General features: G+C 42.5%; 1 protein-coding gene across 1 annotated transcript in view; it reads right to left on the bottom strand.

Moving 5' to 3' along the window:
- Positions 1-6,960, bottom strand: part of Hibch (3-hydroxyisobutyryl-CoA hydrolase) — a 68,042-nt gene extending 61,082 nt beyond the window's left edge. Inside the window, exon 1 of the mRNA XM_021198718.1 lies at positions 6,855-6,960. Within this exon, the coding sequence (XP_021054377.1) occupies positions 6,855-6,889 (35 nt within the window). The 5' untranslated portion in view covers positions 6,890-6,960. The remainder of the gene's footprint in view (positions 1-6,854) is intronic.
- Between the last annotated feature and the right edge of the window lie 6,527 nt (positions 6,961-13,487).

Genomic DNA, 13,487 nt, shown 5'->3' with positions numbered 1-13,487 from the left:
AGCGTGTATGAGGGGTTACTTACAGAGCATGTATGAGGGTTACTTACAGAGTGCTTAAGTGTGAGTAACTTTAAGCAGTCATGCCACCAGAATGTTTTGTTCCAGCAAATTTGTCAACTTTCCCACAGTTGCATAGATGATGTTCCTGCTTCTGTTAGCCTTCCATGATCTATATATACTCTGTCACCTTCCAAGACTATAAGGTCATGTGCAATTAGCACAGAATTACAGACAAAAGGCTGGGAGGGGCAAGAGGGAGAGGCTGGATTCTCAGTGAGGGTTTACTAAGTCTCTCAAACTCTCTACAGATTGTCAACAGTCAACAACCCTGGGTTTGGGATGCACCGTGGGCGTGGGCGTGGGCGTGGGCGTGGGCGTGTGTGTGTGTGTGTGTGTGTGTGTGTGTGTGTGAAGATGATGGTTGTTATACTTGAGGATAGCTCTCTATAATACTATATAATCCAATCATCCTACTTTGAGTTTGATTTAAATGAGCCTGACACTTACAAGAAAACTTGAAAACTTATACACGGATTTTATTAGCTTCATGTATAAATCCAAAACACAGGCATAACCACGGTGTCCTTAAATAAATCCATACAAGAATATAAGCCATAAAAAGAAATGAGCTACTGACACGAACATCCCACAAATGTTAGAATGAAAATTAAATAATGTTTTCTTCTAGAAAGTTAAACTGAAAAGACTAACACTGAGATTTCAACTGTAGGATATTTTGAAAATGGCAGAATTCTGAAATTCACACAAAGATAAACAGTGGTCAGAGATTTAGGAGGAGAGAGGAATGAATAGTGGAGATGTGTTCAAAATAATCTGTATATCACTGTACATGCTATTAGATATTTATTGAATTTTTTTGCACAAAATTTCCACTTAATTTTCTGTAATCTGAATATATTTTACAAATCAAAGTCTATGAAATGTTAATTTACATTTTGATTATATATTTTGTGTATGAGAATTTGGAATCTATAATTTTCCTAATTTGGTAAGGACGCAATACAATACACTCTGCTGAAGACCCCAGTGTTTCCCATGCATCTGTAAGCTAGAACCTGCTGAAGACAAGTGTCCCCTGTGTGTGTGCACTGGAATCTGCTAAAGAGCCCAGTGTCCCCGTGTGTGCACACTAGAATCTACTGAAAACCCCAATGTCCCATGTGTGTACACCAGAATCTGCTAAGGATTCCTCTGTCCCCTGTGTGGGTACACTAGAATCTACTGAAAACCCCAATGTCCCGTGTGTGTACACCAGAATCTGCTAAGGATCCCTCTGTCCCCCATGTGGGTACACTAGAATCTACTGAAGAATCCAGCAAATATTCCAAAACCCTGATCATAACAACCCCAGTTAAGTTTAAATTACGGAGGTGAGGCACAGGCATGGGGATTTTGTTTAAAGTGCCACAAAATGACTACTACAAAGTACAAGCAAGTTGTCCAAAATATTCTGGAGTCCTTAATAAGGCGAGTGCCTATATGCCAACTCAAAGCTACAGAGGGTGCTGCAAGACTGGAAAACTCAAGTAACAATTTAACCACTACCTGAGACACATGCGGGCATGAAAAACATGGGCCTAACTTCAAATGCCAGTTTAATTTGAGATACAGTTCTGCTGGCAGCAGAATAAGACAGCTACCACACCCAAGTGCAAAGCACTAGGTAAAGCTCAAATGTACCAGACAGACGAGACAAGGGAAGAAAAGCCAAGTGTAACTAAATCCTCTGCCATTGTCTGTACTAATCATATTGTTTCCATTTAGTGCCATGCATAGTAAACTATTATTTAAAAACTGATCTTGGGGCTTGGGATGTAGCTCAATGATACAGCATTTGGTTCAATCCCTATTACAACAAAGACAAAGTATGATATTTGAGAGTTCAAGCTACAAATAATTCCAAGCTTAATCATCTCTCACTTTTCTGCTACCTCCAAAGCTGCCCTTGGGAGACAGGGGAAGGTTCCACACATCTTAGGAAGTTCAGAAGTCTTTGTTCAGTTATCATCAAGCCTATGCAATCCCTGCAGGCAATGTGAAATTAGTTTGTTTTGTTTTGGTTTGGTTTGGTTTTTGGTTTTTCGAGACAGGATTTCTCTGTTTAGCCCTGGCTGTCCTGGAACTCACTTTGTAGACCAGGCTGGCCTCGAACTCAGAAATCTGCCTGCCTCTGCCTCCGGAGTGTACCACCACACCACCACGCCCAGCATGAAATTAGTTTTTCAACTGTGGCCTAGATAAGAACCATGTGTACACTGGAACCTGGCTCAAAATGCAGAGTATTTTTGCTCCACCAGAGTCCACCAGAGTCTTCTATAGAAGAAACTGAAGGCAGGACATGGAACTTGTACAATACACACTAAGGTGCATGGCTTCAGTTCCAGCACTGGGGAGGCAGAGGCAGGTTCAAGGCCAACCCAGTCTACAGAGTTACAGAGAGGCTCTGTCTCAAACAAACAATAACAAAAATAAAACACAACAATCTTAGAAGAATAAAAATGTCAGAAACTTCTTTACAAATTATCCAATAAAGCAAATATAAGTTTACAAAATCACACAGCTATATTTGAAAGTGTTCAAGCAATATCAGGTGACAGGAGACTGTGCCAGCAGCCCTCAGGGTGAATAGGTCAAAAGGCAAATAAGCAACCCGGGTGAACAGGACGAGAACAGCCACTTGGTTTGCTGGGTTGTAAAGTGAAAACTGGAAACAAAGAGGACTTTAGGCAAGAATAGGAAGGAGAGTGCAAACTCCTTAAAAGGACACTGGCTGCTCTATACAATGAATATGAATTTGATTTTTAGGTTGCATATGCTGTGACATAAAGCAGAAACATTCAATAACAAATGAAGAAAAGACCCTGAAGCTTAACAGAGAGGTGAGGACTTGAGGACACATCAGGAGGTGACAGGCACAGACCACCAGAGGTGCCAGAACCTGTACCCATCTGTAAGAGATAAATACAAACACTGTAGCTCACAATGAATGCTAAGAAGAACTTATGCCCTGTTTGTGAGTGTCTTTTGTTATTACTTTGTTCCTATTTAGTCAACATTTTATTTATTTATTTTGGGTTTTCGAGACAGGGTTTCTCTGTGTAGCCCAGGCTGTCCTGGAACTCTCTTTGTAGACCAGGCTGGTCTCGAACTCAGAAATCCGCCTGCCTCTGCCTCCCGAGTGCTGGGATTAAAGGTGTGTGCCACCACGCCTGGCGACATTTATTTTATAACAACAAACATTTTGTTTAAATCAAGAGACTTTGCCTAAGCTGCCATTTTCCAACAGAGGTACAAAATTTTTAAAAGACACTCTGACAGTTGCAGGAACAGCAGGTCTACATTTTACCAACAGCATCAATGCCAGAGCTGAGAAGCTGTCTCTAAGACAAAGAGCCTTCTCGTTCACCCAGCAGTCCTCTCCCGGTCCCCACTGCTATCATGCAGTGACCATCACTAAATGTTTCTGCTTGGTCTGTTTGGGTTTGTGTCTCCTGGCACAGAAATCTAAGAATGCATAGTAAGCCTCAAAGATTGCACAGATGTCCAACCAGACATGAAGGACAGAGGCAGCAAGCAGCAAGAGCCAAACAATGTAGGTAGGCAGAGGGCAGCAGGTATATTGCTTAACAGCAATCTTTTTACAGAGTTAGATAGCCTTCTTTATCTAAAGCTGGCTTTACACAATCTGTAATTTTTTTTTCTTTAAAATACTTATCAAGGTCAGTAACTAAATTCAACTGGTTTTAAGTATTTACTTAAGGATTGGTAAGAATACCTGGCCCACACTGCCTACAGCATAACCAGTGCCCAGCACAGTGCTTCCTGTAGCTACAACAGATTATTTTACCCATAAAGGAAACTTAGATTCAAATCCCTGAGATCCAGCCTGGTAAGCTTGTATTTCATTCCATTACCAGGAAGGCCCTTAGGAGAGCTTCCAAGCCAATGAGAGCAGGGACTGAAGTAAAACTCAGTAACATTTATGTAGCACTCACATCCAGGACTCACTTGAGCTGGAAGAAGAAAGTAAGCCATCCAGTGTCTGCAAAATGTACAAGTGCTAAATTGAGGGTGCTATATACGTTTGAGTCTACAAGAAGAGGTAAGGTTTGGGAGGTGGGAGAAATAGCTAACGTCAGAAACGGTGCTTAGGTGCTTGTTTCCTGCTGCATCACTCACAACAGCAAACAAATGGAAGCAGCCTAGACAGCCTCAATAAATCAGATAAAGGAGACGGTGGCACACGGGCACTACAGAAATCTAGAGCAGGAAAGCCATGACATTTGCAGGAAAGCAGGAACCTGGAGGCAAGAGCTGATGAACGGGCCAGGTAGGGGTGCTGCTTATGGGCATGCTGGCCATGGCTTATTCAGCCTGCTTTCTTCTAACACCCTAGACCATCTGGACAGGGATGTCACCATCCATAAAGAGCCAGGACCTCCCATGTAAATCACTAGTTAAGAAAATGCCCTACAGGATTACCTAAAGCCCCATCGTATGGTGGCATTTTCTGAACTGAGATTCCCTCTTCTGAGATGATTCCAGCTAGTATCAATTGACATAAAAACTAGTCAGCACACTATGTTAAGCAATGTATTCCAGGCTCAGACAAATACAGCATGTTTGTGGAAGAGAGAGAGAGAGAGAGAGAGAGAGAGAGAGAGAGAGAGAGAGAGAGAGAGATCATTAAGCTAAAACAGGACCATGAGAGCAGAAAAGGGGAAAAGGGTCTCTTAAGGGAAGGCTACAGGATGGTAGGGAGGGAATGACAGTAAAAGACCAAAGTGCCATGAAGCAGAAGAGCTAGGGAGTGGAGGAGGGCAGACCAGCACACTGACCAGCCAGGAGAGTAGAGTGGGGGTAGAACCAACAATAGAAACAGTGTGTACAGAACTGCCACAATGAAACTCATAGCTTAGTTGGCTTATCCAAAAGACAAAAATGAGTGATAGAGATCATTTAGAGATCTAGTTGTCACATAATTGCACACATTTGAAGTGCAATTGAAGCATTCAGCATAGGACTCAGAATAATCAACTATACAATACATTTGAAAGTTCTCTTTTTAAAGAAATTATGTTGAGAAGGAGAAAACCACCCAAGGACTAAACTGGCACTGCAGTGGTAGGAACACAGGACAATACCAGAGGAACAAAGGAAGGCTAAGTTCAATGGCATTACCCAATCACATCAACCAAGGCACAACAGCCCCTTTCCTTCCAGAAAGTCTCAGATCTCCCTCCACGTTTGTGGAATCCGCTCCTCTTGACTGCATGACCTTGGCTCCAATCCCTTTTGCTATGGTACTATCCATCCCAGGACTGGATCCAGGAAAGGAAGACCTCAGAACAGTACTGTCCAATTTGGTCCTGGCAGTTTACATGTTGAAATGTGGAGTGAAATAGGGACAAGCTGAACCACAGTAATGACAGAATCTTTCAAGATGAGATTAACTTTGTTAATATACGTGCCTCTCCTGCATGGTTCCCAAATAATTTAGAATTCACCATCATCAAAAAGCAACAACAATGATTATGTGAGCAGATGCTAGTATTCACCAAAGAAAAAAGAGAAGCAAGGTAACTTTTATGTGTAACAAAAATACCTGAGAATCAAATCATTGGATACAATGGTGGTGCTTTCTGCTGAAAAGGCACTATTCTTTTTAAGATGTTTTGTTTTGTTTTGTTTTTCAAGACAGGGTTTCTCTGTGTAGCCCTGGCTGTCCTAGAACTCACTCTATAGACCAGGCTGGCCCTGAACTCAGAAATCCCTGCCTCTGGATTCAAGGCATGTGTGCACCACCATGCACGGCTTAAGATGTGTTTTTAACTATGTATATATGTATGCCCATGTAAGTATAGGTGTCCGGTGAATCCAGAAGAAACTATCAGATTCCTTGGAGACGGAGTTCAAGATAGTTATGAGCCACAAAGGAAGCAGAACTTTGTCCTCTCAGCCAGTTTTTTAAGAGCAGTATAGGCTCTTAAAAGCGCGGAGCCATCCCCCTAGCTCCAATGGTAACTACTCATTCAGAACTAAGAAACATTCTATGCCCTTGCAGGAACCTTCCACAACAGACTGTAAGGCATAAGAAACGTGCAGTGGGAACAAGGGTGCGCTCCACGGCTGAGATGCTCCTAGACTGCACACATGTCTAACAGCACACATTTCATCCCCCAAAAAGTACTTCACTGAAGAAGCGTTCCACAGAGGGGGAAATTGAAGTTTTTGCGTATGGTACTCTGGGGAAAGGAATTACACAAACCAAAGCTCCTAAAATGGATGCTACCACATTTCCTTCTGCCAAGGTCCGACTGCAGTGAGAGACACTCTTAGAAAGTTAATATCTGCACTTATGCTCCTGTCAAGCCATGCTAAATGGCCACAACAATATTCTGTGAGTTCCACTTGCCCACGCTGCTACTACTGCTGAACTAATCAAGTTCCTTACCCGGAGCCCAGGTACACAAGCTGTCGTGTGACTTGAGAAAAAAATACCCTACACAGTAAATCAGGTGGCACGTCCCCACATAGCGCCCAGTTCCAAGAAAGAAACTAAATAGGAGACAAACGGAGGGGGCAGAAAGTCGTGGGACGTCAAGGCCTAACAGAAGTTAGAGATCCGAAAATGAAGGTGCTGTTGCAAAAAAAAAAAAAAAAAAAAAAAAAAAAAGAGCAAAGTCAGAGGACGCAAGCCGCTGCGGCCGCGGGCCAGCGAAGCAGAAGGCTGCCATACAAAGGCGACTAGATCTGCGAGGCCTGCGGGGACACTTGTGAGCCTTTTCCCCCGAGAGAGCCGGCCCTTAGTTCTGCCTGGCTCACCCACTCACCTCGACAGGAGCCGCCACGCGTAAGGCTGCCCCATGGCCTAAAAACCCAGTGCCGAAGAAGCAGAGCGGAGCGGCTCGACCAGCTCTAGTAGTTAGACCGGCCCACAACCCCGCCCACAACCCCGCCCACAGCCGACGAGTGCCGAGAGCCGGGGTCACTGACGACGAGTCCTCCGGAGGGCCAGAGCGGCCCAACGCCTGTACTTCCGCTGCGCTACGCTCACGGGCGGGGCGGGGTGGGGCGGGGTGGGGCGGGGCGGGGCGGGGCAAAGCAGGAGCAGTGAGGAAGTCAGCAAGAGCAGTGGGCAGGGCCACACCAGACAGGGTCTGGGCGGGGCCAGGAACCGGGTCAAGGTGGGGCGGGGCCTGGCTAGGGGCGTAACTAGGTGAGGGGAGGAGGAAGAGGAGGAGCCAAGACGAAAGCAGTGGGTATACAAAGCAAAGAGAAAAGGAGAAAACCTTATTTATAATAGCCAGAAGCTGGAAAGAAGCCAGATGTCCTTCAACAGAGGAATGGATACAGAAAATGTGGTACATTTACACAATGGAGTACTACTCCGCNATTAAAAACAATGACTTCATGAAATTCTTAGGCAAATGGATAGAACTAGAAAGTATCATCCTGAGTCAGGAGACCCAATCACAAAAGAGCACACGGTATGCACTCACTAATAAGTAGATATTAGCCCAAAGGCTCGGAAGAACCAAGATACAATTCACCGACCACATGAAGCTCAAGAAGAAGGAAGACCAAAGTGTGGGTGCTTTGGTCCTTCTTAGAAGAGGGAATAAAATACCAACAGGAGGAAATACAGAGGCAAAGTGTGGAGCAGAGACTGAAGGAAAAGCCATCCAGAGACAGCCCCACTTGGGGATCCATCCCATGTACAGTCACCAATCCCAGAGACTATTTATTGTAGATGCCAACAAGTGCTTGCTGACAGGAGCCTGATACAGCTGTCTCCTGAGAGGCTCTGTCTGAGCCTGACAAAGAAGCAGATGCTCACAGCCAAGTATTGGACTGAGCACAGGGTGCCCAATGGAGGAGTTAGAGAAGGGACTGAAGGAGCTGAAACCTCTCAGGAGACAGTTCTCTTCTCTGCTGACTGTAGGGACCTGGTATACAGAGTGCACAGATGATAGGCCACCTGTACAAAGTTCAATGTACACTCACATAAGGGACTGAGATGACACAGCTTAAGGCCTCTTGCTCTCCTCACACCGAGAGAGGTGTATCCCAGTGTGTTTTGAAAACAGGCCTTGACTCAGTGGCCACCAGCAACAGTGCAGAGCTGTGTATACATTTGCAAAAGATACCATATACCCTCCGCTCATGTCACAAGGCTCAACAGCTCTTCCCCTAACTGAACTGCCATTCTCTTACTCTACATGTGCAGCGAGGCAGCCTGATGAGGCCTGAGGTTTTAGAGGTGCGTTGTTAGGCTTAAGTAATGAAACCTGGCTCTGTGTCCTCATTCTGTACCTACAGTAAAATGAGCGTCTACAGCCAAAGTTGTTAATCTGTGGAAATGCTTTTCCCCTTTTTTTTAATTGAAAACATTTCTTTCTTACAATATACTATGATCATGATTTCTTCTCCCCTAATTCCCCACAGATCCTCTCCACCTCCCCACCCACCCAACTCCATGCCTTAGAAAACAGGCCAACAGCCAGGCGTGGTGGAACACGCCTTTAATCCCAGCACTTGGGAGGCAGAGGCAGGCGGATTTCTGAGTTCGAGGCCAGCCTGTTCTTCAGAGTGAGTTCCAGGACAGCCAAGGCTACACAGAGAAACCCTGTCTCGAAAAACCAAAAAAAAAAAAAAAAAAAGAAAGAAAGAAAGAAAGAAAGAAAACAGGCCAACAAATCAGAATAGAGAAAGAAAAGGCAAAACAAACACATACACACAAAACCAAAACCCATAGAAACACAAATCAAAATCCCTAATACATAAAAGACCAGTAGGATACAAATTGCCCAAACACAGCAGTATGAGACAAGAAAGTCTACAGAAGCACCATTGAGTTTGTATTGGGCTATCTCCTGTTGGGGGTCAGGCCTACCCTGAAGTGTGGTTTATATATTCAGTGAGACTCCACTGAAGAAAACTAAGCTTTCATTTGCAAGTGAATGTAGCTTGAAGATAGCTTCTTGGTTAGGGATGGGAACTCATGTTCCCTTCTCAGCACTGGGACCCCATCTTCTTTGAACCTGTGCAGGTCCTGTGCTCGCTGCCACAGTCTCTGTGAGTTCATGTGTGTGTCAGCCCTGCCCTGTGCTCGCTGCCACAGTCTCTGTGAGTTCGTGTGTGTGTCAGCCCTGTTCTTGGCCATCTAAGTGTCAGACATAGGTTGTATTGTAAAAATAGCTTTTATTCTCCGGGGATAATTGTTGTCTCAGGCTTACTACCTTAATCTGCTAACTTGGGCCTAGTTCTGGGAGTTTCTAGCCTCCATACAATCTAATCTAGGCCTAGAATGTTTTCAGCACCCGCGACTTCATGCTGAGTAAGCTCATCCCTTCTAGTTTTCTGATCTCTGGCTGGCTAATTCAACTCAGCTGTTCTGGCTCAAAACTCCTCTCCATGCCGACGACGTATTCAACCTGGCTTCTCTGCGTGTCTTACAAATTGCTCTGCTTGGCCTCAAACTATCTGTTCTAATCTTCTGGCTCCTTCTCATTCTCTGGCTTGTTCTGTCTTCACCTGGGTCTAGCTTGTTCTCTCTCTACAATCTGTCTACTGCTATCCCAGTAAAACTGCCTCCCTTTTCGTTTTTCTCTCTGCACTGCTCTCTTTAGTGCCCCCTCTTTCTTCTCTCTTCTTGAGAGTTGGGCACATCCTATTCTGTCAAATCTGTCTCTGCTTTGTCACTTTGTCTTCCACTCAATTAGACGTCACTTTCTAACATGGATGCTTCCTTCCACAAACTAATTTTACCTTCATTGTTTGTGATTAAAGGTGTGCACTAAGAGCATGTCTATATTCCAGTCAGAGGGGTTGAAGGTATGTGCTAAGGCTGAGCCACTTCACAACTAGAAAAAGACTTTTTCCATTATAGAATGCTGAGGTTCACCATGTGCTCAAGTGTACTGCAGCACTGCATCTCTTGGAGTGTGCTTCAAGGCCAGGCAGAGTGGGGTTGGTTATTTCCACATTTGTGTCACTATTGCACTAGCATATCTGTAGGTATGTCATCATTGTAGATCTCAGGGTTTGTAGCTGGGTTGGCAGTGTCCTTTCTCCTCAGGTAATGAGTAACTTCCTTCTGGTACTATGGAAACTGATCAGCAGGGGCAGAGGCTGTAGTTAGGCACCAGCTTGAGTTTTCTGTGCTCAAACGATATAAGAAAGTGGTTTGTCTGGTTTCTTTTAGATTTCTTCCCAGAAATAGGGCTTTACCATCTTAAGAGCAGGCAGTAGTAACCTTGAGAATACCCTAAGCTACTTGAGGGTTTCCAAGGAGCCCCTTGGTCCAATGACTCAGTAAGATTTGACCCATTTCTGGCAGTGGATGTTTCACTTGGTGAAGAGAAGTCTAGTTGGAGCGTTATTTCCCCCATTATTTGGTAACTCTTTAAGCTTCTTCGACAGCAGTCTGTTTCCTTATGGCCCTTACAATGGCCCTAGTGTTGCTTGTTCCTTCCTATACTCCTTCCCTTACCCCTCTTCCCTACTCATCCCCATTTAACCCACCCTCTTACTATCACTCCATAACTATATATTCTATTTCCCCTTCCTTGGGAGATTACCAAAGGCCTGAGAAACCACTTTAGAGGGACCTATGTGAAAATATGACATAATTAGACTTGAATCCAAAATTCAATTTGAAGCATGTCCAGTATGCCAGAGGAAACACATCTGGCTTCCCAAACTCTTCCCTGTATCTTTTTGGTACCTTCATTACAACTTGACTTGTAAGAGAGTTTTTATTTCATTGATTGGTTTACTATCAACTATATTTCATGACATCATCCCACGAAAGCATTTTAACAGTTATTCTTTTTTTTTAAGATTTATTTATTATTATTTATTAGTTTTTTTCTGTATACTGTTTTTTTTTAAAGATTTAGTTTTTATGTGTATGAGGGTTTGCCTGTATGTATGTATGTATGTATGTACGTATGTATGTGTACCGCATGACTGCCTGGTTCCTGTGGAGCACATAAGATCCCTTAGAAGTGAAATTACAGACAGTTGTGGGCTTTTTGTGGGTGTTGGGGACGGAATGAGCATCCCATGTAAGATCAGCAAATCTGCGTACCTGAAGAGCCACTTCTTCAGTCCCATAACTTTTTGGACTATGAATGTGTTGCTTCAACATTCCATGAGGTCTAACCATCCGTTGGCCTACTGCAGTTGTTCATAGGTTCCAAAATTATAACTTCCGTCAGACAAGGATGGCTTGTTTTCAGGTCATCAACCATCCCACGCTCACAGAATTGGTTTAGTAACAGCCAGCACTAAGGGAGTATTAGTAAAATAGGGGACATTTTAAAATGGTTTCTGTTAAATAAAAGAAATGTGTCTATGTCCAGAAGCATTCAAGAGAAATGCAGACTCAGAATATCAACAGTGAACAGCTGTGAAAATGAGTGGCCCAGTTCTTATGCACAATTACAAGCTGTATTGTTATATTTAAGGATGTGTAGATGTAGCAAAAATAAACATAGATTTAAATTTTATTTATTTACTTACTTACTTTTGTATGTTTGGGTGTTTTGTCTGCACATATGTTTGTATATCATATATGTCCAGTTCCTGCAGGAGGCATCAAAAAATTGGATTTATAGATTGTTTTAAGCTGCCATGTGGGTCCTGCCAATCAAACCCTGGTCCTCTCAGAGAACAGCCAGTGATTTTAATAGCTGAATACTTTCTGCAACTTTCCAACATAGATTTTAAAGAAAATAAGGGATATTATATGCTAACAACCATATTTTTTCTTTTAGTTAGATAATTCCACAAATCCCTTGTGAACAAGTTTTTTTTCCCCTCTTAGTTAATTGCCAGGTGGTGAATCTACCCCATCCAAGAAAATTGAAAGATGAGGAGTTTTTTTGTAGGCTAGTTCCTCTGAAACAGATTTATTAGGGAAAAAAAAACTTCAATGTGTTGCTTAGTTTGGTGTATGAAATGTTATATTCTCCAGTAGTTAAGATAAAATATACCACACATTTACAACATAAATTATGACATTGACATTTTAAAGACGACAGTTTTTAATACTAGCCTTGGTACATAGTACAATATAATGTCTACAAGTCACAGACGGTCAAGTTCATACATTATCAAAAGTATTTATATTATATAGACACATTCTCCTAAATTTATGAAGTTTGTGACATTAGCAAGTCCCCCAGAGAACTGAGTAAGCAAAGGCATCTGCCAATTATCACAGTAAATTCTTCAGACTTCCTCCAGGCCTACTTGTAGAAACATATGAATAGCAATAGTATTTGTAAACATATGCATAACAATAATATATGAAAAGCATATAATATTTATCCATAGGTATATAATATAAATTTTAGAGTGCATGGATGTTTCTTTCTAATGACACTGAGTTTCTAAATATGTATATTTATTTTGGGGAGGAATAATAAAATTACATGTGTTGAGATGATATGCTTTCCCATGTATGAGAAAAAGTTTGAGGATTTTTTAAATCTTTTCATTGTTAAAGTTCTTGATATTCAGAACCTTTCTGCTAGTCATTCACTACTCATTCTCTTCCCTTATGGAAGAAATAGAGGTTAAAAAAAAAGATAGAGAAAATAGTAAATATTGATATGAATGGTATTGTTACCATGATCAGAAATCATCCCATTGATACCTTTCCCTCTAAAAGAAAAAGTGATGCATTCCATAATACTGGTGACAACGCCGATTTAAATATGTATAATCTCTACTGGTATTTAGGGGCAAAAAGATAGTGGATCCGCAAGGCAGCAATTGCATTGTTAAGGTTCCAAGTAGATGAGGGAGGAGGCAATCTGCAGTGGGCAAAAGACTTGTGGGAAATGGTGTCCTCAAGGATCTGTTTCAGAAGTGACTTTGATATCACCAATGGCGACAGATTGGGGATAGATGCTGTGGCACAGGGACCTTCTAGACTGGATCATTTCTAATCTCCTTGGTCTAATCTCCACACTTAAGGGAATGCCTAAAAGAATGAAGAACAGAAGATCAGAGGTGCAGGATGCAATCAGGGGCAGAGTGCTCATTTCCTTCTCACCTTGACATCAGTTGGTGGCCCACAAGCCTCCTTTAACTTGTTAGACCTGTAGGAGCATCCAATGGCTGCATTTGTTATTTTCAAAATAAAAGGTAACTCTATAGGTCAGTTAGATGACTATCTATGCTTCACAATCTTCAGGAGAGTAGGGAAAGGCCAAAAAAATTAATAAAACATAAGGAACATGACAGTTAAAAAAGAAACTATGTGAGGTGAGTCTAAAAAGAAAATGTCCAGAGTCTATTGAATGCTCTTTCTGACTGTCCAATATTTTTCCCTACTTACAGGAGTTAGAGGAAACACTATGTTAATCACACTAAGCAAACATTTCACTACTAGTACATTCTACAAAAAAGGTCTGTGAAAAGCAAAGATCAAATATTTTCTTTTTTTTTTT

Source organism: Mus pahari, chromosome 5 (assembly GCF_900095145.1).
Source record: "Mus pahari chromosome 5, PAHARI_EIJ_v1.1, whole genome shotgun sequence".
Classification (NCBI taxonomy): domain Eukaryota; kingdom Metazoa; phylum Chordata; class Mammalia; order Rodentia; family Muridae; genus Mus; species Mus pahari.
Note: the sequence above shows the minus strand (reverse complement) of the source record. Positions and strands in the feature narration are given on the sequence as shown.